This window comes from Mauremys mutica, chromosome 4 (genome assembly GCF_020497125.1).
Source record: "Mauremys mutica isolate MM-2020 ecotype Southern chromosome 4, ASM2049712v1, whole genome shotgun sequence".
NCBI classification, from domain to species: Eukaryota; Metazoa; Chordata; order Testudines; family Geoemydidae; genus Mauremys; species Mauremys mutica.
This window is the reverse complement of record NC_059075.1, coordinates 12,283,997-12,311,573: the sequence shown is the minus strand read 5'-3', so window position 1 is coordinate 12,311,573 and position 27,577 is coordinate 12,283,997. Positions and strand designations below refer to the sequence as shown.

The 27,577-nt window shown below is 39.0% G+C and overlaps 1 protein-coding gene and 1 long non-coding RNA gene across 9 annotated transcripts in view; one reads left to right on the top strand and one right to left on the bottom strand.

The window, feature by feature from the left end:
- Positions 1-27,577, bottom strand: part of KIAA0586 (KIAA0586 ortholog) — a 117,638-nt gene that overhangs the window by 23,100 nt on the left and 66,961 nt on the right. For 5 of the 8 annotated variants that reach the window (XM_045014225.1, XM_045014221.1, XM_045014223.1 and 2 more), the window contains 8 exons: positions 26,189-26,336; positions 25,350-25,575; positions 24,583-24,821; positions 23,515-23,591; positions 20,638-20,772; positions 16,151-16,322; positions 12,524-12,666; positions 10,882-10,969 (listed from right to left, as the gene is read on the bottom strand). In XM_045014225.1, the coding sequence (XP_044870160.1) occupies positions 10,882-10,969; positions 12,524-12,666; positions 16,151-16,322; positions 20,638-20,772; positions 23,515-23,591; positions 24,583-24,821; positions 25,350-25,575; positions 26,189-26,336 (1,228 nt within the window). Of the gene's footprint in view, positions 1-10,881; positions 10,970-12,523; positions 12,667-16,150; positions 16,323-20,637; positions 20,773-23,514; positions 23,592-24,582; positions 24,822-25,349; positions 25,576-26,188; positions 26,337-27,577 lie in introns of those variants that run through there. The other 3 variants (XM_045014226.1, XM_045014224.1, XR_006578937.1) reach the window with 2 other exon arrangements.
- On the top strand, positions 109-26,612 carry LOC123368949. The gene is made up of 5 exons (XR_006578938.1): positions 109-146; positions 8,293-8,362; positions 13,879-14,014; positions 21,432-21,536; positions 26,243-26,612. It is a non-coding gene; the product is annotated as an uncharacterized LOC123368949 (long non-coding RNA).

Genomic DNA, 27,577 nt, shown 5'->3' with positions numbered 1-27,577 from the left:
AGAAGTTAATTGTGTATTTACACAATAACTCAAACTAGTAAATACTTCCCATTTAAAAATTCCATAGTTATGCTTTACATCACACTGGCCATTATGACCTGTCAAGTAAACAGCACAAACTCAGAGAGACCTACAATTATGGCCTTGTGAGTATAAAAGCACAACTTAAAATAACAGAAATTAAGCATCTGTCAAAAAATACCAAGCAGCTGTCACGCAGCCCTTAAAGTAATGCAACTCCACCTTGTCTGGTAATATGTACATTACATAAGATCAGATAACAATATTAGACCCCGATATTATTACCTATCTGTAACAACTTGAGTTAAGAGGGAAGTCACCAGGCCAGTTCACGTTTTTAACATTAAGTTTGAACTACCTTGATTTTGTGCTCTTGACTCAGAAATTTAACAGACTCTGTATGACCTGTGCAATATTCATTTTATTTTCTATATACAGTTTATGATTTATTATTTTGTACTTAGTCCACAAGCCTGTCTGATGTTGAGGAATAAAAATTGATAGGATGTCAAAGTAATGCCATACACAAAGGAGAGCCAGAGCCTCTCCCTAGCCAAAGTCTGGAAAATTTGCATTTTACAGAACTGGAAAGCTATTTTGTAACATCCTCAGTAGCTATCTGGCCTGTTCAGAACTATGCAGAAGAGTTGCTGCTGCTTTAAAGCAATACACCATGATTAAAGATTAAAAAACAAAAACAGAACAGTGCCCTAAGTGACAATAGATTATTGTTTAGCTTTTCCATATGAACTCCAATTATTTTCTTCTAAATGGCAGAATTCATAAGTAACAGAACATAGTAGTGGACAAAGCTTCAGGGTTTAAGCCCTCTTCACCACTTAATATAATATTTTCTACTTGTTAATGAGTACAGTAAAAGGCAGTTTTGACCTAATATGTGTTTGAGATGAAAATTATTTTCTTATATTCTGCTTTCAAAATTCCAATTTTGTTGAAGAAAAAAAAAGGCATAATCAGTTTTTACACTCACATGCATGATCAGACATTGCTACAAAATTTAATCCTATCTGTACATCGGGAAACAAGCAGCAGCTCATGCATGCCTGCTATGCTCTTTAGCGATCAGTTCTTATAATATTTTTAGAGAGAAGGAAGCGCTGGCAGACTATTTTATTAACAACACTTTGCCAATGGACAGAGCTGCAGTCTGAATTATACCGTTTCCCTTAACTTGAAAGATATCTTGGATAACTTTCACTTTACATTGTTACTTTACATGAAAATTTACCAGGCGCAGAGAGTTTTGAGAAATGTGACAAATGGGAGAGGGGAAGAGACGTAAGTGTTTTTGCATATTGGCTAGTCTTTGTAACAGTTTATTGCGATCACCTGGTGCATTCGACAGTCAAATGTCAAATCTGCTACAGAAAACCTAAGCTCTGCACACAGCATGAAAAGGGAACGCTGGCTAATCTCAGGGAAGCGAGGCCAATAAACAAATAAATAAATCCACAGATAAAATACTAACTGCAGTGTATGGGCACAGCAAGGACATCTTTAAGTTTAGCCATTTTACAACAGAATATTCTGGCACAGGTATGTTCGAATATGTCTAAGAAGCCAACTGTTCAAATGCATGTCCCAATCGGCTAGTTTAGTCTTTCTAGTCATGTCATAGCGGTGCGCCAACTACCACCAGTGCAGGGACATGGAACCTTGTCACCAAGAAGTTTTTTAAAAAGCCAATTATGTTTAATGGGTTAGGGAGGCATAATATGTAAATATACTGCCCCCACTGTAAAAGTAAATATTGTAGGTTTTAGCTGCAAAGGCAGCTGTCTCATCACTCAGGTTATGCTACCTGTATCAACATACCTGGTCACTTCTCTTCTCTCCCACCAACCCATCTCACTTACAGCCAGCTGGACTCCTTTAAAGTTTTCATTTTGATTTGGTCGGTTGATTTGGGAGTTGTTTAGGGGCTGTCTTATGTAGAGTAAAGCTAAAAGACGCCCAGCTTTCTCTCTCTAGGGACAGCCAGATACACTGCAGAGGAAAGCGGAAGTAGCTCATTTCACTGCTAGATACTGGAGTTTCTCTAGCCGCTGAACTATAAAGAGCAAACTCTGCTTCCCCCACAACTCAGACCAAACAATGAACACATGCAAAATGGCAAAAATAAGGTTTTCCCCACCATTTTCTCTTATCACTCTACCATGAACCATCTCTTCATAGCTGAAGGCTTGCAAGCTCTTGAGGGCTCTGTGTGTGGATGTACACACAATGTATACACTGGGACTTTTGGGTACTATTCCAATATAAATGTTTGTTTATAAATAATAATCTTCCCTAAAACTTGATTTTAAACTAGTTTTAAATACTCTCATAGCAATAAGTCAAGCGAGGACATGAACTCTGTAGAACGCTGATGCACATCTCATTTGGACAACTTTGTGCCTCACAACACATGCACAGCATGTGCCAAGAACCTATTAACGCACACTCTCTTGTAGCTAACTGGTATACCAATCAAGGGTCTCAATTTACTTTTCATTTCTTTTTAGTAGCCCAAAGGAATAGCGACATGATTAAATGAGAATCCAGCCCTATGAGTCTAATGCCCTGCCATTATAAGGGGGCCTTAAAATTGGTGTAAAGCCCAGAATGGTGTAAAGAAGCCTTAGTATAAATGAAAATTAAGCCCAGAAGTAGGGTGGCCAGATAGCATGTGTGAAAAATCAGGACAGGGGATGGGGGGCAATAGGAGCCTATATAAGAAAAAGACCCAAAAATCAGGACTGTCCCTATAAAATTGGGACATCTGGTCACCCTACCCAGAAGGGACCTTTATGATCCTCTAGCCTGACCTTTTGAGTAACACAGGCCAAAGAACAGTTAAGGGCAGTTTACTTTATTTGATGCATGTCATTTCTCTTTTAAAACCATGGGCACAGAGTTGGAAGCGATATTGTGAGAAAGTTCTTCTCTGTAGGGAAAAGTAACTGGAAACAACTCTCAGGCTGATGTAAGCATTAAATACATGGGGAGTCTCTGTCCGGTAAGTGGCTTGCCCAAGCCAATTAATTTTGTGTGTCCCCCATTTCTGTAAGCAATGTATGCATGAAAGGTGAAAGCAGGTCAGCCGCTCCAGCTTGCTACCATCTGCTTTTATTCAGAATTACTCAGGATCAGTGCCAGTGGGATCAGTGCCCATCTAGGGTTTTTTGTTTTGTTTTTTCCCCCTCTCTTTACAATGAAGGCAACAGCAATTACTGTAAGTTCCCAAAAGTGCATGCAAATCACAACACCACAAAGCTGCTTTAGTCAGATGCTAGCATATTTAAGAATCCCACATACACTGTGAGAAAGATGATTTTGGCAAACAAATTTTGGACTGACTAGAGGGGAGTGAGGTTAGTATCCAGAAGACCCAAGAGTGTGTCTGGCATTCACTGTGGGGCCAAGGAGCTGCGGGGTCAAGTCCCACCTGTGGTGCACAAGTGCCTTTGTGGGTCATCCAACACTTACTCAAAAGTTCTGCAGATCCTCTGGGATGAAGAGGAGACAAGTGGAGGGAGATAACAGTAAGGTATCACTGACCCAAGCAGAAACTAAGCCCCTTAAAATGGCTCCCCCAAAAATAAATAAAAATTGTCTTAGGAGTATGTATGGTAACCTTAATTACACATTTGGAACTAGCTCCAAGTGTAAGGGTAGTTACTAGGGACAGGGATTTGCTTGCTCTGTTGCCTCATGTGCACAGTGCCTGGTAGGACAAGGAGTGCCAGAGGGAGAAATAATACTACTTTGTTCTTATCCAGAACCTTCCAACTAAATATATCAAAGCACATAAGTGCAGTGAGATGTAGACAACTATTCACTTAATTAGAATCCTGCTTGGAAGTTCCCTGACCCATGCACATTTAGGGACATAAACTACAACAAAAGTGGAAGACTGTCCAAAATAAGTGTTCTCATATTGCAGCTGTGCATTCTTTAACCATCCCAAATAATCTATGTTCGTACTGGAGTCTCTCTTCTGGATACCCAGGGCTTAAGAAAAAATACCAGGAAAACAGACTGAGGCAGAGAAGTCTCTGAGTACAAGAAATGAAGCAGGGCTGTTGTGAGAACTATCTAATCCTAATGAAATATGGTAAATGAAGGATCAACCAAACGGGCATGGAAATGTGCTACTTGAAGTTACTGTAAGGAAAAAATAAAAGAGATACATGCACTGCCCCATAATGTTTGAAAATAGATCCCAGAAAATACATGCCCAGGAAGTAGGGGGAAGGGGTAGTGGGGGGTTGCTGCCAATATCAATGGTTTATTTGTCCCAGCTCCCACAGCAATGGCTTGCAGAATGCCAGGAATCATCCATAACATTCACCCCAATATGTTAAGAAAAAGCCTTTTCAATATCATTGCACTGTAGTTTATGATGTGAGATACTGTGATGTTACAAAAGCTCCTTCTCCCACCCCTTTTAAAGACACTTCCAGTTTGTCTTGTAGATATTAAAATTATTTCTGGGGTTCTTGAGGCAGCAGTATGAACACTAAGTGTTGTGCTAACACCACATCAGTGATGGCGGAGAGGGCACTGGCCCTGAGAGCACCTATACTGTTTTAAAGCACTTTTACATTTTTTAAGAATATCAGCCTGAGCTGACTGTTCTTTATGCTTGTTTTTTCAGAAGGGACAATTTTTGGAAAGTTTGGTCAATTTTTGGCTGATTTTGAACTATCAAAACATGTGCAGGTAGGGGAATGCAGGGCTGCATGTTCTTCTATTGCTCATATTTTTTCAGATGCTTCCTTTGTATTTGAATAAGTGTTTTGTTGTTGTTGTTGTTGTTTTTTAATTCAACACTGGATAACTTGGAATTCATTTTTTAAAATACTCAGAGTTCCTAAAACATCAAAATTATTATACAAGGTGTCACACAAGGGTGATTTGCCCACCTGGAAGTGTCTGAAAATAGCATTCTTAAAACTACAATACCCACCTGCTGAAGTGAAAAAACAGACTGATAGAAACAGAAGACACCTACTACAGGACAGGCCCAACAAAGAAAATAACAGAACGCCACTAGCCATCACCTACAGCCCCCAACTAAAACCTCTTCAGCGCATCAAAGATCTACAACCTATCCTTAAAGATGATCCCTCACTCTCACAGATCCTGGGAGACAGGCCAGTCCTCGCTTATAGACAGCCTCCCAACCTGAAGCAAATACTCACCAGCAACCACACACCATACAACTGTTCTTTTTTTGAAAATAGTGGGACTCCCTCGGATGGAAACCCAAATGACCTCACATACTCCATGCAGTCACTGGCAGTTCCTGCTGCTTAATCTCCTGTGGGAGGGGGATGACAGTTGGTAGGAGCATCTTTCCCAAACTGGGGCCCCGAGGAGGGACCTACAAGGCCTTACCTGCCCACCGCAGTCATTGCTGCTCATCCTTTTCCTCTCACTTCCTATCAGCAGAATACATATCAGTGTGTATTTCAGTTATTCCACATTCAAATTAATATGTGAGGGAGCACAAGTTATTCTCATGCCTGAAAAGTAAGCCAAGCAACTGAATGAAATAAAACAATGTTAACGCCATGCTATGACTGACATTTTAAATGTACAAAAGTCAGGAAATTCAAAGTTATTGTTCCCAAAGCAACTGTAACTCAACCACATAGTAACGTTTATGCTTTTACACCACCTAGTGTTAAACAAATGACTACCTGTAGGCAAAGGGGCAGAGTTTTATTATCGCTGCTTTGGGAATCAGCTTTGCGTTTCCTGACTTATGTACATTTAAAATCTCTACCATAATATGTGATCTGTGAAGGAGATCACAAGTTGGAGAAATATTAGCTGTATATTGCTGATTAGCATCCTGATATCACCGTGATGGGCGCAGTATAAGAACTTAAATAGAACAGAGCAGGGATAACAATAAAAATATGTGAAGTTCTACTGGAAATAAATTTGGCTACAAACTGCCTTAATTACAGCTGGTCAATTTTATGACTTCAACTTCCAGTGTTGTGTCTCAGCAAATAGTCACCAAAGAACAAGAAACTGAAAACGTAGAGTGGGCTATTGAACTATTCTGATAGCCCATGTTGTCAGGTAGAAATAAAAGTTTTCTTAGTCTTACTTCCACAGCGTGAATGAACAACCCTGTCCTGCTTCACTGGGTGACTATAGAAATTTTTAGTGAAAGTCTTCAGTGAAATCCAGCCCAAAAAAGAACGAGAAGGACATTAAAGAAAATCTAAACTTTCAGATAAATAGTTGTACAGAGTTTGACCAAAGCAGTTCCATATCCAAGGAAAATAAAAAAGGAATAATTCTAGCCTTTATCCTAATCTCCCTTCCTACTAATTTATGTTAGGGATTTGCCACATACCACAGCAGTTCTTGGAAAAACTAACTCAGAGGAATTTCTGGCTAATGAAGAGAGATGACAATAAAGTAACAAAACTAAGTTACATTCATCATAGTCAATACAGAAATAATTTTTGTGAAATATGATGAAATTCAAGCCTGGGGAAAGAAAGATCCCATACTCATTGTGGAACAGGGGTTATGTAAGCAATTCATAGACTGTCTTGAGGACCACTTGTCCTCCCATTCACCACTGCACAGACCACTTACTTCCATTTAATAGTGCACAACATCCATGTGGAAATCACAGCAATTACATACTTTCACAATACACCTCTACCCCGAGAGAACGCGGTCTTCAGGAGCCACAAAATCTCACCGTGTTATAGGTGAGACCACGTTATATCGGGGTAGGGAGAGGAACCGCTCCCCACTCCAGCTCACCTCTGCTGTTTCCGCCTCCTCCCTGAGCGCGCCGCTGCCGCTCCGCTTTTCCCTCCCTTCCAGGCTTGCTGTGCCAATCAGCATGGAAGCGGGGGGGAGGGAGAAGCGGAGCGGCGGTGGCATGCTCAGGGGAGGAGGCGGAGATGAGCTGGAGCGGGGAGCGGTTCCTCTGCACCCCCCATTACTTGCTGTGGTCCTCCCCGGGGCCCCCCCGCCCCAGCTCACCTCCGTTCCGTCTCCTCCCACGAGCGCGCCGCAGCTCCGCTTCTCCCCCCTCACTCCCAGGCTTGCCGTGCTGTTTGGCGCAGCAAGCCTGGGAGGGAGGAGAAGCGGAGGTGAGTGGCGTGCTCGTGGGAGGAGGAGGTGAGCTGGGGCGGGGAGCGGTTCCTCTGCACCCATCCCTTACTTGCTGCGGCCCCCCTGCCTCAGCTCACCTCTGCTCCTCCTCCTCCCATGAGCTGCGGCGCACTTGTGGGAGGAGGTGGAGTGGAGGTGAGCTGGGGGGGGGGGCGGGGAGGGCCGTAGCAAGTAACAGGCAGGTGCAGAGGAACCGCTTGCGGTAACATGAATTCGGATATAACAAGGTAAAGCAGCCCCGTCCCCCAGAGCACTGCTTTACCGCGTTATATCCAAATTCGCGTTATATCGGACCGCATTATATCGGAGTAGAGGTGTATTATTTTTCCATGTACTTCTAGCTATGAATACAATTTACTAGCTGGAAATAGGGAGGAGGAGGAGGAGTTACCACCATGCGAAAAGTCCTCCACTAACCACCAAAACGTGGTTTGTAGGCCACATTTTGAGAACTTCTGCTACAGAAAATATTTAAAATGCTGATGCATCTAACTCTTGTTCTTCAGCTGTAAGTGATAAAGATTAAAAGAATTACATCCAAGCATGACACCTGTTCCTGGATTTAATTCAATTTAAGAATTCAGGGTTCTGTTAAAGGAAGTCTTAAAAATGCTTGTATTTTGGAAGCAATTGCTGTGGCTTGTGAAAATACATATTAACATATTACATTTATGGAAACATCTGTAGAGAATGATAGAAAGATTAACGGATATATATAAAGCATGTGTATTTTTTCAACCACTGTCTCCATAATGTCTAGAGAACATACATATTTCAAATTAATGATACATTCAAGCTTTATTTTCAGCTATAACTTCCAGGAGGCATTATTCTTTCAGACTTGACTTAGTAGTTTTGTAATAGCCCTACTGAACTTCAACTTTCATTAGAAGAAACCTATCAATTTTTACAGTTTCTCTAGCTAAAGAAAACACATGTTCCATGTGGACTGCAAAAGATTCTTAAACAACAAAAGAAGGCTATATTAGAAATACATTTATTATAAAAATCCAAAGAAGAATCAAATCTCTCGTGTCTATCTATTAAATAAAACAAAAAGCTTTTCTTTCATTAACAAATGTAAGTCCAAACTGTTTTCTTTCTTCTCCCCAGCCAACCTCAGCTGCTTCAGGGATATGATTTTCCAGAGTTCTGCTAAAAACCCACCCACTCTTCCTAGAAGGTATACAAAAATAACTGCAACTGCAACGTTCCTACATGTTTATGCAAAAATTCATTGTTCCTCCTAATTCGGGCAAAGGCATTCACTTAACATTGACATTTAATAAGCAGGATGTGTTCACCTATAAAGTAACAGCTGTGCTTGGTTTTTAAATGCTGTATTTATTTAAACCCGTATATGTTTATAGCTTTCCAAGTCTTCATTTCCCCTTTCCAAAGATTCGCACCAATATAGATCCTTTGTACTTAACTTCTCCATTGAATATGATGGTTCAGTACCATAAAGCTGATCTCAACCAAGCTTCGGCTTTAAGGTGACAAACAGTTTAAGTTTGTAACCCCCTTTGATTTTTATTGGATTATTGAATATGCATACACAGAATAATATTTAAATTATACTGGTGAATAACTACCAGGTAACTTTTTTTCTTCCTAAAGAAAACTGACTTCTGCCATCTTGTGGTCAAATGTACAGATAGGAACACAGATGTACTTGGTGCAGGGGCATGCCCTTTGTTCTGTCCAACTACATTTAAAAAAAAATATTTCACAGAGCAAAATATTTTATTTTGAATTTTAAAAGAAAAAATTAGGACTTTAAAAACTATATTTCCCGTTTCCAGCCTTCATCAACTTCCTGGGGGAAAGCAAGGGCTGAGGATGCTACTTTGCTAATATTTGAAGCAGAAGGAGAAACACAAAAAAAACCCTGTGACACTGTGTGTGTGTTAACAGAAGTGTCCCTTCCTTCTGCTCCCTCTCCTAAGGGCTCAATTTGAAGAGACTCCTATCACTGCTAGAGGAGCAGTAGGCCTGTTGTCTGATTTGGGGACATGAGAGCAGGAAGACCAGGTGGCTCTGGTTGCAGGGAGGGCCTTAGAGGAGAAAGGATGCCAGACAACTCCCCTCCTCCATTTTTATGTGCTCATCCATAACTTATTGCAAAATTCATATTCTGAGACTTTCACATTGAGAGACTTTCCCTTTGATCTCTGGTCCAAAAAACAAACAAAAAAAGAAAGTGTCAGCAAAATCCTTAAGACATTTTGAGTTTTGTGAAAATCTGGGAAAAATACACTTGCTATACCATCCTTCTCTAGATTCCAAATGGGATTTAGTCCTTTAGTTTTCCTGCATTTTTTAAATGGAAAGGGCTAAAAAAGGCCCTAGTTAGTGACTTAAAGTAGAATGTGTGCTTAAACCCCCAACGCATACTTTGCTAAATGTACACTTAGGACAGAGCACATTTCTCAAAAGCACAAACACTCGGATTTAATGAGCTTTCCTATCATGTATGCACAGTAGCAATGTTTTACATCATTCATAACTAATTTTTTTAGCCCACTGTTATGGATTTAACCCCCAAGTCCTATGAGTATGAGGAGGTTAATTGTAGGTACAGGGCTCTTCAAAGAGGATGATTTACAGAGGCAGTTTCAAACGTCTGTAAATAAATGATTGAGGCAAATATCTTAGTAAGTTGCATATCTTGATTGCACGTTTGTAAATATTAAATGCAAAAGGTATTTGTTAATGCAGTGTTGAGATTTCAGTTAAAATTTAAAAAATAATAAATGCAGAAATTAAGGTACCTACAGCAATGTTAACTTCGGACATATTGTACATAAGAGTATCTTTCAATTACCATTCTTACCATTATTATTATTATAATTGCTACGTCTTAATTAACATTGCTACAGCAACGTTAAATTTAAAAAAACCCAACATGGATGCCAAATTTAACTGTGAACCCTTACGACTTGCATGTACAAAAGTTTTTGCATTTAATTTTTGGGTTTGCCTTATTTTTAATGTCTAATCCAGTTGTAAAACACATTTAATTATTTGTCTCAGTAAAAATATAGCAATAATCTGCCCATATCATGTTAGCTAAATATCAGGTTGACCCATAGTATATCTGAAATACACTCTACATAATACTTTTATCAATCATACTCAAAATGATCTCTTATGTAGCACATTTATCCATAGATGATATAGCACTTTATATTGTGTAAGAACCATTCTATATTAGCTGGCACCCTATTTCAGAACAGGCATAACTGGTACTGCTCTGTTCTCTTCATCTTCCCCTGACTTTAACTTTGCTTCATCCTCTCTTGAGCAACAGCATATGCTCTGCTGCTATGAGAGCAACATTTTTGGTGGTGACTGGGACTAACATAGTTCAGTAAACTAAAACTATTTGCATATTGTAAAGCTATTGGCTAAGAAACATTAAAGTAAGAAATAAATATTTGATCCAAAGAGTTCTGATTGTTTATCTATAGAACTAAGTGACTCCAACAATATCTTGCTCATCCAAACTGGATCAGTACTGTGTACGCAGAGACCTATATATGTATATAGACACCTGGATACTGTTTGGACTCAGTTGTGATAAAAAGAGGTATTAAATATAGAAATTTACAGTAAATGTGTATGAAGAGCAAAACAGAGTGGTAGGTTTCAGTGCCTGTACTTTAATATCAGAATAGATGCTTAAAGACATAGATTTACCTTGCTGCTGTGTTACTTCAGATTTATTTCTCACATGAATGACTCGGGATCGTACTGGTTCAACTTGCACAACCCTTTGGCTCTGCTTCTGTATATCAGTTATTAAAACCATGTTATAATTCTGATTTTTATTAAAAATACAATAAAAACAAATGCAGTTTTAAGAACTATTTACTTAGCACTCAGAATTGCGAAAAGATTCATAACTTCTTGGTCTCCATTTCAATTTTAAAAGAATTCAATCCTAATTTGCCTTTTGTAACCATTTATTTTCTTTGACAACAAACAGCACGGCAAGCTGTTCTCTGATGTGATTCCCATGTAGTCAGTAGAGATGAGCAGGCACCATTTACAGCTGAAGACATGAGGGCTCTCAATTTTTAATCAAAGGCTGTGACAGGAACAACTTGTCAGGAGTTCCTTTGTCTCATTCCTCTGCAATCAAGAACTTCCCTCTTTCTCCTGTTTACAAGAATTGAAGGGTCTTGGAGAAAAAAAATTCACTCTATACAAGGTTTTCAAATTTAGAGGAAGCAGCTGAAGTAGTCTTTAAGACCACTTCCTGGAATCCTCCTCAAGGCCCATCTCTGCCACAACACTTACATAAATCAGTTAATGACTAGGCTGAAGGACAGACCGATCAGAATAGTTCACTCTTATAACAAAAAATGCAATGTATATACAAAGTTACACCACCTCTACCAATGCCCTTCATATGTTGTTTATTTTTATTGTAAGCTCTTTGGGGGGACTGTGGCACAGGGCCATCCTGTTAGATAAACGGACTGTCCATAAGAAATGCAGAGCATGGTGGGAAGTAGATTCCAAAGAGACATGAAAACACAGAGTTTAAGGATTATCTGAGTAAAATGCTAAATCCAGTTTATCAATTATATTGTTCATGTAATAGCTGAATAAAAGAATTCACTGAGCCTTCATAGGGCCATGTCTTCATATGTATTTCAGGCCCAATTCTGCTTGGGGCCTTTGGATGCTACTGCACTAGAACTATAAAATAATAATAGAATTTCCTGGATTTTGGCTGCACTCAGGCTCATACACTTTAGTCAGCAGGGTCTCTCTCCAGAGGACACGGAGGAAAAGCAGTAGCGATATCTTGCCCCCAAGACTAAAAGAAGGAAAGATAAGGAGTAACTTGTTCTTGTAAAATCCCTGCTTTATTGCTTAGAGCTAACACATCCACTTCAGGCGGACCCCCAGAGATATTATTTGCGAAGTGTTCAATGTCGTACAAGATACAAAGTTAGTCCCTGTCCCTTGAGAAACCCATTTGCAGTGACTGATGAGCCCAGAGAAGAAATACTTACTGGGGGTTCTGGAGCCAACTAGTTGGTATAAGCTCTAAGATACTATCTACCTATCTTAGGTATCCATCACTTTATCTGAGTACTAGGCTACCACGAGTTTAGCATAGGGTGGGCCAACATATCACTGCAGGAGGATGAGGTCTCCTTGGCTGACCTGTGGTCTAGAAAAGTCTCCTGCACTGTACCTTTGCCGGCCACATCAATTTAAAAGGTAAATTTTCCTCCTGCACTTGCTCTTTTTATCTAGCTGCTTTGAATGGCAACAGAGTTCCTAACCATTTACAAGCAATGCACAAATACTATGCATACTTTACCTCTGGAAGATCTTCTGATAGAGATATTAGTCTGTTATTTGCTTGTGCTGTTTGAGGAGCAGGGTTTAAAAGTGGCTGAGACTCCAATTCAGCCATGCTCATTGGACCATGACTAACATCTGCAGCATCTCCAAGAAGTTCTGCTGAGATTATAAAACATAAACAAACATTAACGGGGAAAAATAATCCCTGATAAGTCCAAATTAGATCCACAGTCTCCCAACTACCACGTTTGTACCTAGGCTCATCAATGAGACATTCCATAATGAAGTGAATGATTCTCTCTCTACCCATTCATGTTTTCAGTAGAGCTCAGATGGTGGTGGCTCTTTTTATTTCTTTGTGTATGTACCAACATCAGAGCTCTCTGTACAGTGTGGTGGGGTAGTAAGGGTTTTTTTAAATTGTTCAATGTGAGGTTTTTTTAAATTGGTATTTAGAACACCCCAGGCTTTCCATCAGTATAAAATAATTTTAAAGCTGGTAATATTTTAGGCAGAAGCTAATTAATAATACCCTTTTAATTTTCCTTGATGAAAGGAGAAAGAAAAAAATCTCAATGGAAGTGAGGGAAACAGTTTTATGATCTGTAGATTTCTAACATGGGTAGACCTTAATGGTGGCTCCTGAGTGGTTATAGTTCATCATGTCACTATGTACTTAATGAGCTTTATTCCTCTTAATGGAAAGAGAGATTGGAAAGGCTTCTTCATTCGAGTGTTTCATTTTATTGTGTGAATGAATAGAAACCTATGAACAGTAATTGGAAAAAAAAAAGTAATTTGCTATGTAATCCATACAGTTTATCACACTTGTGCAGCCTGCATGAACATTAAGCATCTTTATGAAAAGTATGCTTACAGTTCATGAACTAACTTTGTAGACCAGTTATCTTGCCAAAACAAAAACACTAGTCTGAAACCTAATTAGTGTAAAATATTGCACTTGGGCTGAGACTTTGTATGACATATTTCAGCCTGTAGCTAATTTTTATAGCCAAATTATTAAGCACTGAATACAGAGATATATAATAGAAATGCTGATAGACCTTTAACTATATTATGGTGAGTCAAGTAGGCAACACTATAATTTCTAAGCTCTTGAAATAGACATCAAGTTTCTATTATATGAATAAAATCACGTCACAAGACTGAAGATATATTTCTATGGTCTACTCAATAACAAGCAAGTGACTCAATTTGATGTATAAGTTCAATACCTATTGTAAGAGGATATGATTGACAATTCACGTCTTTCAGTATGCATATGTAGAGTTACGCATGGAAATATATGATCCATTATAGCCAGGTGATGTAATGGTTATTTACTTTTACTGTTAAATATAATTCTTATAGACTACACCACAGGCACTGAGACTGTAAGAAAAATGGCACTTAACCCTAGCTGTTGACAGACTGATGGATGGATCCACTCACACAACACATTAGGTATACTGAGGAATTAGCTGAAAAAATGGCAACAATTCAAAAGGTGATTATCAATAGTTTCATTTTTTTCCTGGAAGAGATTATTTTAACTTGAACAGTTTCTGTGCTGTCTTTGGTTGCACTGCCAAAGCTATTAGGAAACAAGATCTTTTGTTCCTCCTTAGTACTAAAATACTGTTTAAGTCAGAAGTAGGCCCCAGCTTTCCTAGAAGGTTATTTTCTTAGCAATGCTCTCTGAATAGCTTTGCTCAACGTTCAGTGGCGGTCAAAATGCAAACAGAAAGTTACAATGTATTAAAGGGATGTAAAAATAATACTGGAGATATTATCTAAAACAACAGTGCATCCCCATTGGGAATGGCGTCCACTTTAATTAAAAATGACATAGCCGAAATAGAAGTGATTCAGAGACAGACAACAAAATGGCTGCCCTAAAGGATCAATTTATCCTAGAGAACACCAATTCAAATCTGGTCCAAGTCAACAATGACCAAAAGCTCTTAGCTGATAGTGATTACATGAAATGTGTGAATTGAGTTGGCATCTCTGTCCATTTCCTATTGGACAAATGTCAACAATACAAAGTCATGATCCCAAAAAGCAACAGTTGCTCCGCTCCTGACAGTCTCATCATAGGTATCAAAGTTTAAATCAACACGGAAACTGAATTACCTTCTCATCTCTAGAGTTACTGGTCTTGTCTACACCCAAGCTTGCACTAGTATAACTACACTGATTTAGCTGAATCAGTGCAAGTTTGTGTGTAGACACTCGTATTTTGGTTTCAGAATGACAGTTTAGCCTAATCTGGTTTTAAACCAAACCAAAATAAACCAGACTTGACTGAAATAGGAAGGTCTATGCGCAAACTTGCCCCAGTTTAAATCAGGTTAAAAAAATTCAACTTTAGTTAAACCTAGGCAATCTTAAGTAGAGCAAAGGTGAAGAAGGATGGGCCAGTGGCTAGGGTGCTAGTTTGGGACTACAGAGACTTGGGCTCAATTCCCAGCTCTGCCACACTTCCTGCATGACCTTGGGCAAGTCCCTTTGTCTCTGATCCTCAGCTCCACATCTGCAAAACATCTGGGAATGACAAAACCGCACTATCTCACAGGAATATTTGAGGATACAATACATTAAAGACTGCAAGGTGCTCAGGTATGATGGTGATGAGGGCCATACAAGTACACCTCTACCCCGATATAACGCTGTCCTCGGGAGCCAAAAAATCTTACCGCATTATAGGTGAAACCGCATTATATCGAACTTGCTTTGATCCACCATAGTGTGCAGCCACGCCCTCCCAGAGCGCTGCTTTACCACGTTATATACAAATTCGTGTTATATCGGGTTAGAGGTGTACCAGAAAGAGAGAGGGGGCAAGCAGCATGTAAAAGCTTGCACTGCCAGTACTATACCAGTTTTATGGACTTTAGCTTCAAGGACTGTTTGTTAATCTAGCACTTATGGTAAGTGAATTCACCCTTAAAGAACAGAAGACACATGACAACTAGGTTTTGTGTAAGTAAAGGACTATTTGGCACTATTCTATTTAATACTGCATAATCCTTTAGTGAATGCCACATGTCACCAACAAGATTGAAGATGCTGTTTGAGACATGCCAAAGCACTCAAACTCCACCCTGCTAAGCTGGGAAAGAGACAATCCAGATTGAGGTAAAGAGAGGTGCCTTGGTTTTTAGTTACTGGAGATGGAAAAACTGGAAGCCTGATGGAATCAGTTAAGGCCATTGCCAGCATAAATGGAAAACAGACTTATAACAATTCATAAGGAACAACTAGATCACTAACTTCCCTCCTATGAAAGGTTTCAGAGAGGAGAATATGGGCTTATTTTCTCCCAGTAGGAGATGTGGGGGAAACAGCAAGTGCAGCTTCACTAGAAAAATTACCAACTATTGGCAACAAATATCAAGAACTCTCCCTCCTTCAATAGGTTTAAAAATGTTTTAGCCACTAATGTGGGAAAAGGCAGTTTTCAACACCTACCAGAGACAGTATGCAAGACCCTTCATCATACTAAGTGGTGTTCAACACCATGTACCAAAAATGTGCTCAACACAGTTCCAGTCTGTCCGCACTACATTCTGACACATTTTCCATCCCGCCGTGGTCTCCAGTAGATAATACTGAGGAAAGCTCATGTTCTAGCTTATACCTGTAACCCTGTCACACTCTCCTGGTGATGGTACATGGTGGGGTCTCTGTTCAGTAACCCGGCCAGCCAACTGGTCGGTATAAACGGAGTGTCCCATTAGAATACTTTCTGCTGCTCTAGTCAGTCTAGGTCTCTGGCCTTCACTAAGTTCTCCAACACTATTATCAGAATCCTAGAGAAAACAGAGAAACACATTCAGTGAATCACAACAGATATCTTTCAAACTATGCAATACTGTTTAACTAGAATATTCTTAAAGACACATGTACATAGCTTTATACTACCTGTGCTGTATAAAGAAGACCGCAACCTGAAAGACTGGCACGTGACCACAGGGTGGAATGTAAGACCTACCTTTACCATTGGACTGAATCGAGCAATGGAGAGATTATTTCCTTTGTTGCTAGTTTGCCAGAGGAGCAGAGATGCATTGTTTTAAAGAAGAGACTCTTCAAAAAGTTACTATGATAGAATCATAGAATTGGAAGGAACCTCAAGAGGTCATCTAGTCCAGTCCCCTGTACTCATGCCAGGACTAGTATTATCAAGACCATCCTGACAGGTATTTGTCTAACCTGCTCTTAAAAATCTCCAATGATGGAGATTCCACAACCTCCCTGGGCAATTTATTCCAGTGCTTAACTACCCTGATAGTTAGGAAGTTTTTCTTGACGTCCAACCTAAACCTCCATTGCTGCATTTAAGCCCATTGCTTCTTGTCCTATGCTCAGAGGTTAGGGAGAAAAATTATTCTCTCTCCTTGTAACAACCTTTTATGTACTTGAAAACTGTTATATCCCCCCTTAGTCTTCTCTTCTCCAGCCTAAAAAAACCCAATTGTTCCAATTTTCCCTCAGAGGTCATGTTTTCTAGACCTTTAATCATTTTTGTTGCTCTTCTCTGGACTCCAATTTGTCCACACCTTTTCTGAAATGTGGTGACCAGAACTGGACACCATACTCCAGATTAGGCCTACTCAGCGTGGAGTAAAGCAGAATTAGTTCGCATGTCTGCTTACAACACTCCTGCTAATACATCCCAGAATGATGTTTGCTTTTTCTGCAACAGTGTTACACTGTTGACTCATATTTATCTTGTGATCCACTACGACCCCCAGATCCCTTTCTGCAGTACTCTTTCCTAGGCAGTCATTTCCCATTTTGTATGTGTGCAACTGATTACTCTACTTTGCATTGTCCTTACTGAATTTCATCCTATTTTCTTCAGACCATTCTCCAGTTTGTCCAGATCATTTTGAATTTTAATCCTATCCTCCAAAGCATGTGTAACCCCTCCCATCTTGGTGCATCCACAAACTTCACAAGTGTACTCCTAATGCCATTATCTAAATCATTGATGAAGATACTGAACAAAACTGGACCCAGGACCGATCCCTATGGGACTCCACCCGATATGCCCTTCCTGCTTGACTGTGAATCACTGATAAGTACTCTCTGGCAATGGTTTTCCAACCAGTTATGCACTAACCTTATAGTACCTCCATGTAGTTTATATTTCCTTTATTTGTTTATGAGGTCATGCAAGACCGTATTAAAAGAGTTAGGGCAGGTCTACACTAAGGGCGGAGGTCGAACTAGGGTACGCAAGTTCAGCTACGTGAATAGCGTAGCTGAATTCAAAGTACCCTAGTTCGAACTAGTCACCCGTCCAGACGCCGCGGAATCGAAGTCCGCGGCTCCAAGGTCGACTCCGCCACCGCCTTTTGCAGTGGTGGAGTACCGGAGTCGACCGCGGCGCTTCCGGAGTTCGAACTATCGCGTCCAGATTAGACACGATAGTTCGAACTCTGAGAAGTCGAACTCACCGCGTCGACCCGGCTGGTAAGTGTAGACTAGCCCTTACTAAAGTCAAGATATACCACATCTACAGGTTCTTCCCTCATCCACAAGGCTTGCTACCATGTCAAAGAAAGGTATTTGGTTGGTTTGACATGATCTGTTCTTGGCATATCCATGCTGACTGTTACTTGTCACCTTTTATCTTCTAGGTGTTTGCAAATTGATTGTTTAATTACTTGTTCCATTATCTTTCCAGGTACTGAAGTTAAGATGACTGGCCTGTAATTTCCCGAGGCTGTCCTTATTTCCCTTTTTATAGCTGGGTTCTATATTTTCCCTTTTCCAATCCTCTGGAATCTCTCCCATCTTCCATGACTTTTCAAAGATAATTGCTAATGGCTGTTATCTGCTCAGTCAGCTCCTTGAGTATTCTAGGCTGTATTTCATCAGGCTCTGGTGACTGGAAGACATCTAACTTGGCTAAGTAATTTTTAACTTGTTCTTTCCCTATTTTAGCCTCTTATCCAACCTCATTTTCACTGGCATTCATTATGTTAGATGTCCAATTGCTACTAACATTTTTGGTGAAAACTGAAACAAAAAAGTCATTTAACACTTCTGCCATTTCTACATTTTCTGTTATTGTTCACCTCCCCCGCCACCTCACTCCCAATTTAGTAACAGGCCTACCCTGTCCTTGGTCGTCCTCTTGCTTCCAAAGTATTTGTAGAGTGTATTCTTATTACCCTTTATGTCTCTAGCTAGTTTAATCTTGTTTGGTGCCTCGGCTTTGCTAATTTTGTCCGTATATACTTGTGTTTGTTTATATTCTTCCTTTGTAATTTGACCTAGTTTCCATTTTTTGTAGGACTCTTTTTTGAGTTTCAGATCACTGAAGATCTCCGGGTAAAGCTAGGGTGGTCTCTTGCAATACTTCCTATGCAGTGGGATAGTTTGTTCTTTTGCCCTTAATAAGGTCTCTTTGAAAAACTGCCAACTCTCTTAAACTGTTTTCCCCCTTAGACTTGCTTTCCCTGGGATATTACCTACTAACTCCCTGTGTTTACTAAAGTCTGCCTTCTTGAAAACCATTATCTTTATTGTGCTGTTTTCCCTCCTATCACTCCTTAGAATCAAGATCTCTACCATTTCATGACCACTCTCACCTAAGATGCCTTCCACTTTCAAATTCTCAACCAGTTCCTCCCCATCTGTCAAAATCAAATCTAGAACAGCCTCTCTCCTAATAGCTTTCTCCACCTTCTGAACTAAAAAATTGTCTCCAATATATTCCAAGAACTTGCTGGATAATCTGTATCCTGCTGTATTATTTATCATGCTCATCTCTATGATACTGTATAACCATCAAGAGTTGTCAAACAATGTGACATTTGGAGTACTTAAAAGATGGCAAGTCTGTGCTGTTGCAATATGCCAAATTAAAAGGTTCATCTTCAGCGAGACTTTGATATGGCCTGAATGTTCCTCCAGGCTCCAAGCTTCAACTAAGCTGGATAATGAAACCAGTTAACTCTCCTCCATGCAATGGGAAACAAGCAATCCATTTATGAGATTTTTGTGTTTGATGGACCAGGAAAATAATTATGATCTTGTGCTAAAGCAGTGTGATGAGTATTTTGTTCCTAGAGGTAATCTCATATGCAAGACGGTATGCTTGCACTAGCGTTGCCAGAATCTGTAGAGGCATTTGTTAGAACATTGTGTGAATAGGCTGAGGACAGAGAATGGGAAGGACAAAGAAAAGCAATTAGAGCTGCATTTGTAATTACCAGTGCTGACAAGAAAGTGTCATTAAGATTACAGCTGGACTGAGAGTTGATACTACAGAAAGCTCTTCAAATAGTTCATCTTCTAATATCATTAAGTAAACAAAATAAAGATCAGGGACAGTTCAGGCTAAGCAAGACAGAAGGAAGAAATTGGATGTGTTCCAGGAAAGTCACAAAAAGCAAGAAATTGACCTAAATACAGGTATTTCATGAGTTATGTGGCAGTGTCCTCCCAAGTTCTCTCTGTCTGAATATCCTTCCAACACCAGCCAGGACTGTGCAATCAGTTCATTCATCTTTTTACTTACACAAAGTTAGCAACTGGCTGCAGACTTTTGTATTGAAAATACCTAACTGCATTACAGAAATATTACTGGTCTAAACTCTTTTAATATAGATTGATAATTATGTTTTTCAAATAGCTTTTAGGTAAATAGAATGTTTTGTTGTTCTTCAGGTCAGTACAAAAGAAAGTGAGATTTAATCAAGTGTATGAAATCTTTTGTCACCATCTATTCCATACATCTCCCCCAAACCATCCATCTGGTCGTGACTGCCATAAACTTCTGCCCTTTCAAAATGGCCAGACAAAGCATGGCTAGACTTTTCTGGAAAACTTCTAAATGTTCACATGTGGAGACTGGTATATATGATGTTACATACAGCAAAAAAATTGATTATAAATGGAAGAGAATTTTAAGTACTTAGAAGCCTGGAGTAGAACCAGCATTCTCCATAGAAGAATTTCCTTCTGGGGCAAGAGGTTGAATAAAACTTTTAGTTTTTCCCTAAGCAAAAGACACTTCAGATTTTTTACCTTCTTTGTATCATAAAATATTTCAGAATGTCTAGTATTTTTGCTTTAATTACAAATAGGAATGAAAAGGAAATAAGGTACCTCAGAGTGGTAAATTACTTCTTGTAAAGCAACTGGTGTTTGATTTAGTTTAGCAAAAAGAGAGAGAACCGGATCTCTGTGGTATCCCCTATGGGGTCTTCTCGTGACCTGTCCTTCACTGGGAGGATCGTAATCCTAAAACAAAATTAAAAAATGTTTTAGTAGTCAGATCATCCTTAGTGTAGAGTTAACTGTACATTATTTTTATAAAGCGTCTCCATCTTTTACTACAGTTACCAATATTAAAAACATTTGTAATAAAAGTACAAACACTTCATAACAGGGAGACTGGCAGCACAGCTTCCTCTCTTTAGCAAAAGAAGGGCACAATCAATATATTAAGAGTTTTGATATACAAGACCTTAACAGTTTGAGACAGAAAGGACCTATTAGGCCATAAAGTCCTATCCCCCAGCAAATGCATAATATAGCCCAGATGCAGAATCTGGTATTGAAATTATTATTAAAGCTAATGTTAAAAATTATATAATACACAGGTTAAGAAAAGAGAGTGTCTGTACATCTGGGTATAGTGCTTAAATTATCCAAAAGTACAAAGGTTGATTTAAAATACATAGAGAACATAGTCAGCAATAACCCAAATAGGATTAATAAATTTAACAATACAGTTTAGATATTAGCATCCAAATATTTGACTACACTTGTTCGTAGCCAAAAGGCTAAGAATGCAAAAATATACATTCAGATTCGTGAATCATTAATCTTCAGTAATTTCATGTGGATGAACACTGACATGAAAATATTTCTATTGTTTGGTTTTTTGTTCACCCAAGGCTTAAGAGGAAGACTGTCTCCATACAAACTCTTCATTCCCAGCAGAGCAGAGTAGACATGGGTAATAGAATTTTCAGCAAACTTTTACTAACCACTCCTCGCAGGTAGGTGACTGGATATTTAGCCAGCTGCATGAAACTGGCAGGACTGATAAGCCAATGTTGCCTTTACTACAGAGAACTTGGGTGGTGGAACAACACCACAGGAAGATCGTGCAGCCAGCCAGAAACGGATACCCCTTTTCACCGAAATAGCTAACCTGCTAGTAATTGTTTTTTGCTCAGGATAGTGTGTGCAGTTGGAGGGGTATGCCCTCACACAGACTGCTCATCAAGAGGTACTTGCTTCCACTCCCATAAAGAATTTTTTTTTTTGGCTTGAATGTAATAGTACTACAGTACACATTACTAGTCTATATTCCAACATCTTCCTTCTAAAAGCCATCACACAGTCATAGAGGGAAAGTCTTAGGGTTTTCTGGAGGAAATATGTTTTAAAAATTGTCAGCTTTTTGGCTTGGAAAGTTTACAAGCCAATGGACTAAGGCAAGGGGCAGCCAAGCTGAGGCAGAAGTCAGCTAAAGCAGCTTAAAACTTCACTAATACATGTAAGAATTTAAACCTACAAGAAATTAAAAGGTGCCTCAAAACTGAAGCAGTTTAGCATGCACCCAATGTTCTAGACAGTTAAGATGTCTCAACTCTCCAAAATACAGATGCAGTGAAATGCAGCCTTTGGACATTCACAACTTTAGGTCTACTAGACAGATTTTCTTCAAACTTGACTTGCTTTTTATGCCTGAAAGAGACTTAAGTCATAGCACAAAACAACTTTGAAGTTTCTAGTTTCAGAGATGTGAGGTATGAGTGTGTAAAACTTTGCACTGGAACGTGTGAAAAGAAAGAAAGAAAGACAGACTGTCTCTGCAGAACCAGTCTTGGGAGTGCACCACGTGGTAATGCAAATCCTAGAAATATCCAAACAGCGATCACGGGGCTGTGCACATCTTCCCTTATGGATATGAACATTTAGTTCACGAGGAAGATTTCAAACAGCTTTAGTGCTCTATCGTAATCATAATCATCAGGCAAGTGGTCCAGGATGGGAAGACTTCAATCCCAAGTGTGAAAAATTGTACCTGGTCTTCACTATCAGATTGAACAATTAGATTCTCTCTCACACACATGCACCCTTCAACCCTGCACTCCCAACAAATTACAAACTATATAATAAATATGAACAGATTAAAAATATGGAGCACAGAAGTGAGCCTAAAGAAAGGAACTGAGATCAGAGTGACAGTACATGCAGACAGATCTCCAGAAGTCACCGTTTTCTAAATGCTTCTGGGACTTGTGCTCAGATGTATTAAAAAATTGTTGTGCTCTTTTTTCTTTTCTTTTTTAAAAGCAGAGTGTAATAAATTATATGGGGTGACCTGTAACAGAAATAGGAATTGTGCCAGAAAACTCACTTCTAAAATATGTTTCTACTCAGAAAAGATAAAGGCAAACTCTTCCATTATTTAAGTATGAAACTCCTTTTAAATAAGTATTTTTACTAGAGAGTCAAAAATGAGTAAAATAAACTTTTTTCATTTCAGTAAGTTACATGTGATGAGAAGTATCATATGACAGGGAATAATAATGCTCTGTGATTTTGCTTAATACATCATTTAAATGGGAAAAAATGAAATTTGGGTAAATAATACTGTATTTCATATAAGCTGTTTGAGTGTTAAGCATGTATTACAGATTAGATGAAAGGTTTGAGTGATTCCACTTTTAATCCAACTATGAAAATCTTCCAAGCAAGGCAGTAGGAAAAGAGATCTCTTATAAAGGTCTCTCTAAACTATAGTGGGTGCTACTCATGTGTAACTGCCTTATGAATTAATTTGCATGAACTGTATATTTTCTCTTTGGAAGTTTGAATTCTCTTCAATATTTTATAGCTCTGCAGTCCATTTCTTTCATGAAGTTTAAATAAGTGGATAAGTTTATCAGAGAACATCTTATCTAATAAACTTCTCCAGCTAAGGTACTAGGCTAAATTCAATTTCCTACTCAACTATTTCCTTACCATTTCATTTGCATCATGTAGGGTGTTAGTTAAACTTTCACTGAGGTTTGGAAGAGACAGTCCTCCTTCTGCTAATGCTGAAAATAAAAATTGTGGGTTTTTTAAAAATTACAAGCAGAAAATATCCATTTTTATGACATGCAAGTTAATGCCATATTTTTCCTTGTTTGCAGCACAATGCTCTAATAAGGTTACAATTTTCTATCTACCAAATGTCTCTCACTCATAAGAACAGATTTTTAGTCAACAACAAAAACATTCTGACACTTTGGAAATGTAAAAAATGTGCCTTCATTACAATTTGTTCCTGGTACTTGTGCGAGATAGAATAATCCAGCATTACAAAAATGCAGCCATGCGGTCACTAGGGGCTTTTTGTGCAGCCAGAGCCTCCTGGGTGGTGATTAGGGGGGCAAAGCCATGTTAACAAACATACAAATATCACTTTTCACAGAAAAAGACTTACTAGCTAGCAAATCTAAGAAAGACAACAACACGCAGAGCACATAGTTTGTTTCTATTTTGTTTAGGTTCAGTTAAAACAGACAACTGTACATTATTTTTATTATTGATTCCGCAATAAACCCTACATAAATAAATTACAATTATTTGGACATGTACATGCACATATTTATTTGTTTTCCTAACATTAATTGAGTATTTTAGGAAAAATTGCCAGAGTGGCCACCAGCAAGAGTTGGTGGCCACACTCTGAGGCCACCAAAAAATTTCTTGTGAGACCCCCTGGAATAAACTAAACAAGTTCTTAGTCAGTAAGATTAAGTTAATTAGTTTAATTATTTTCTTTCATTTATTTACAATTCATAAGCAAACACTTATTTCATTCTGAGATGAGAAAAAATGATGAAGTATCTTACATGTGCCCAGAAACTTGAACAGGAAGTTAAGGAGTACAGACACAGTACACTCTCACTGTAGGCTTACCAGAAAAAAATATGAAATTGAATGCTCTTCTATTAAATGGTGAGAGTAATTCTCACATGAACAGCAAAGAAAAACATGTCTAAACCAACCCTAAACTGAACAGATTCTTGGAAGTTAAATTACCTCTTGCAGCCACCAACTGTCCATAGCTAAATAAGACCTCGCCTTCTGAGATAGGCTTGTCTGCAGTTTCTGTTTCTGTGACAGTTAGGCTGCTTTCATGTGTTGATGGGCCAGAACTGGGAGTATGCACAGGAGATGGAACCCTTGTTTCACAAGGAAGTGACTCAAAGGGTCTAACTGGTTCAGGAGAAGGTAAAATCAACATCTCTGGTTCTTCATCTTTAGCCACAGACATTACACTAAAAATATAAGAAAATATTTTGTTACTGCACCAAAATATACTGCACTAAATCTTAAACTCAACATTGTAAAGAAATTCTAATTTACAAAGCTTTTATTAAAAGAAGAAGCAGCACAGTATTTCATGGACTGATCTGAATAAAAACTTAAAAATAACCTTAACAATGAGCTCTAATGATCTAACTTCCATTAACATAGTGGCAAAAATAGTTCCCTATTTGGTAAAACGATAACAAAAAATCACTTCAACAGAGCAAAATCTGTTAGTAGCAGTTGTGACAAGAACCGGCTTACTAAATATCTTGTCAAATACGATTACAAACAAGTATTGATAAAATCTGGAGGAGGTCCTGATTTTCTTGTACCTGTTATATAAATCAGCCTCTAATTCTATTTACTGAATTGTTTATCCCAACACTTCATGATATACACATACGGTATTTCCCTAAAGTTATTTACTATACAGGAAAAAAAGGCAAAATTACTTGGAAGAGAAATTAGATAATATATTGATTGGTATAACTCACACAGCTCTTGGATGGAGAGTTTCTTCATTCAAAGGACTGGGTTTTTCCTCATCCAGAGGAAGCTCAGCATCACCCCATGGATTTGGAGGTTCTGGGCTTCCCATTCTTGTTGCATCAGAGCCATGTTCTGATACAGGAGGGCTTGGAGTAGTTACTCTAGGAGGTGTATCAACTGGAGTAACAGCAGGTGTGCAAACAAGAGTAGTGGCAGCTGGAATGTCAAATCCTACACATAAGAAATCAATCACAAAATTCAGACCGGCAAGTAAAACAAGTAGTAATCCTCAGGCAAGGTCAAGTTATTTTGTTTCATAAGACTTTCATATCTTACCTGAAAACATTCCAATAGTTGTGGGGACTAAACTAATTTAAATACATGGTTAGCATTTAGCAGGATTAGACAATTGCCTATAGCTCCCATTGACTTCAATGTGATTTGTGGGTGCTCAGCACTTCTGAAAGCCAAGCCAGTCTATTTTGGGTGGCTAAACATGGATTTAACAACATTAGGCATAGATAAAGAAGCAACGGTCAGCTATTTCTCTGACATGGTGAGAGGAAAAGGGATGACTCCCAGAGACAATGCCAATGCAAATTCTGTCTGGTCAAGGCACACCTGATGCCCAATGGAAAACAAAAAAGCATATATTTTAAACAAATTAACTCAAACCTTCTAAACTATGTGAGTTTCCACCTGCTCTCTCAGTGGAAACACAGACCCAACAGTGGTTATTCTCAGAGATAGTATCTTTAGGGGAGAAAATATTCCATGCCATAAATTAAAGTCAATAGATGTCAGTACACTTGTTCCATCTCACGTTTAAAGACCATTTACTTACCTTTTTCTGTCATTTGTTCTTGTTCCCCAACATCTCCACCAATTTCTGTCACAGACGGAGAAGAAACTGGAGTTTTTACTGGAGCTGGTTCTTTTTCAGGAAGTGGTGTATGAGGTGGTGTAGCCAATGGAGTAGACACCACAGACTCCTGAAAAAAAATAAAAGAAGAAAAAGACACATCATTGAAAGTCCAGGAACACTGAGTGTTTTTTCCATTTAAATATGATCTCCTGGAACTCTTCCTAGCAAGCAAGGGCACTTGAAAAACCTTATTTGAAGATAACTTGATCAGACTCCCCAGTGTCAGAAGTCAGAAATCCTGACTCAAGGTACAACAAGATGCCTTCATTCAGTGATCAAATGTTTCAATCTGTAGCCTGTCAGAATTAGTCATTCCTCTCTCCACCAAAAGAGGAAGCAAATTTGTCTCTACCAATAAATAACTCTGCTCTCCATGAAACCTTGTCTCTCCTAAGTTTGTTCAGAATTGCTGCCACCAGAGGACGTCTTGGAAGAGTATAACTGAAGGTCTACACATCCTAAACAAGAAAAGTTTGGTCCTCCACTCCCTCATCCATAGAGCACTCATAGAGATTGATAACTGTAGGATAAGCCTATCCACAATTATGTTTCCCTTCCCTGAAACATAAAGAGCCACCCAATGTTTGCACAATTTGAGTCAATGGCATTTACTGCCCATTAACCAGATCCAGCAGCACTCTCTCCAATAGTACAATGAACTGGTTTTGCTTCAGTGAAGAAATTGCGCATTTAGATTCACCTCTGCATCAATGCCCTGATATCCTTGGCACATCAGTGCAGATATTTCCACAACTACTTGCTTCTTATGCTATTCCCTTTGTATGCAGTGTTGCTGTAGCTGTGTTGGTCCCAGGATATTAGAGACAGGGCAGGTGAGGTAATGTCTTTTATACTGGACCAACTGCTGCTGGGGAGAGAGAGACAGAGAGAAGCTTCAGAGATTACACAGAGCTCTTCTTCAGGTCAGAAGACCTGAAGAAGAGCTCTGTGTAGCTTGAAAGCTTCTCTCTTTCACCAACAGAAGTTGGTCCAATAAAAGATATTACCTCAGGAACCTTGCCTCTTTGATTCTCTTTTTAGACATTCTGATGACACACTGGGTCCGGAATCTCCACCACACACAAGAAAGGATGAGGGAACTGGTTGCAACTCCTCAAATCCTGCTCTGTCTGCCCCCAATATAAGTCAAGAGTTGTTGAGGAGCAGCTCTAACGTACACAACTGCTGTAAGGCACACTCAGTAAACTCCCTTAAATATGGATAATCAAATCCAATATTACTATTCCTCTCCTTCAGAGACCAATTTTATGTGCATAGCATTTTAAAAATAAATGTAGCAAACTTCAA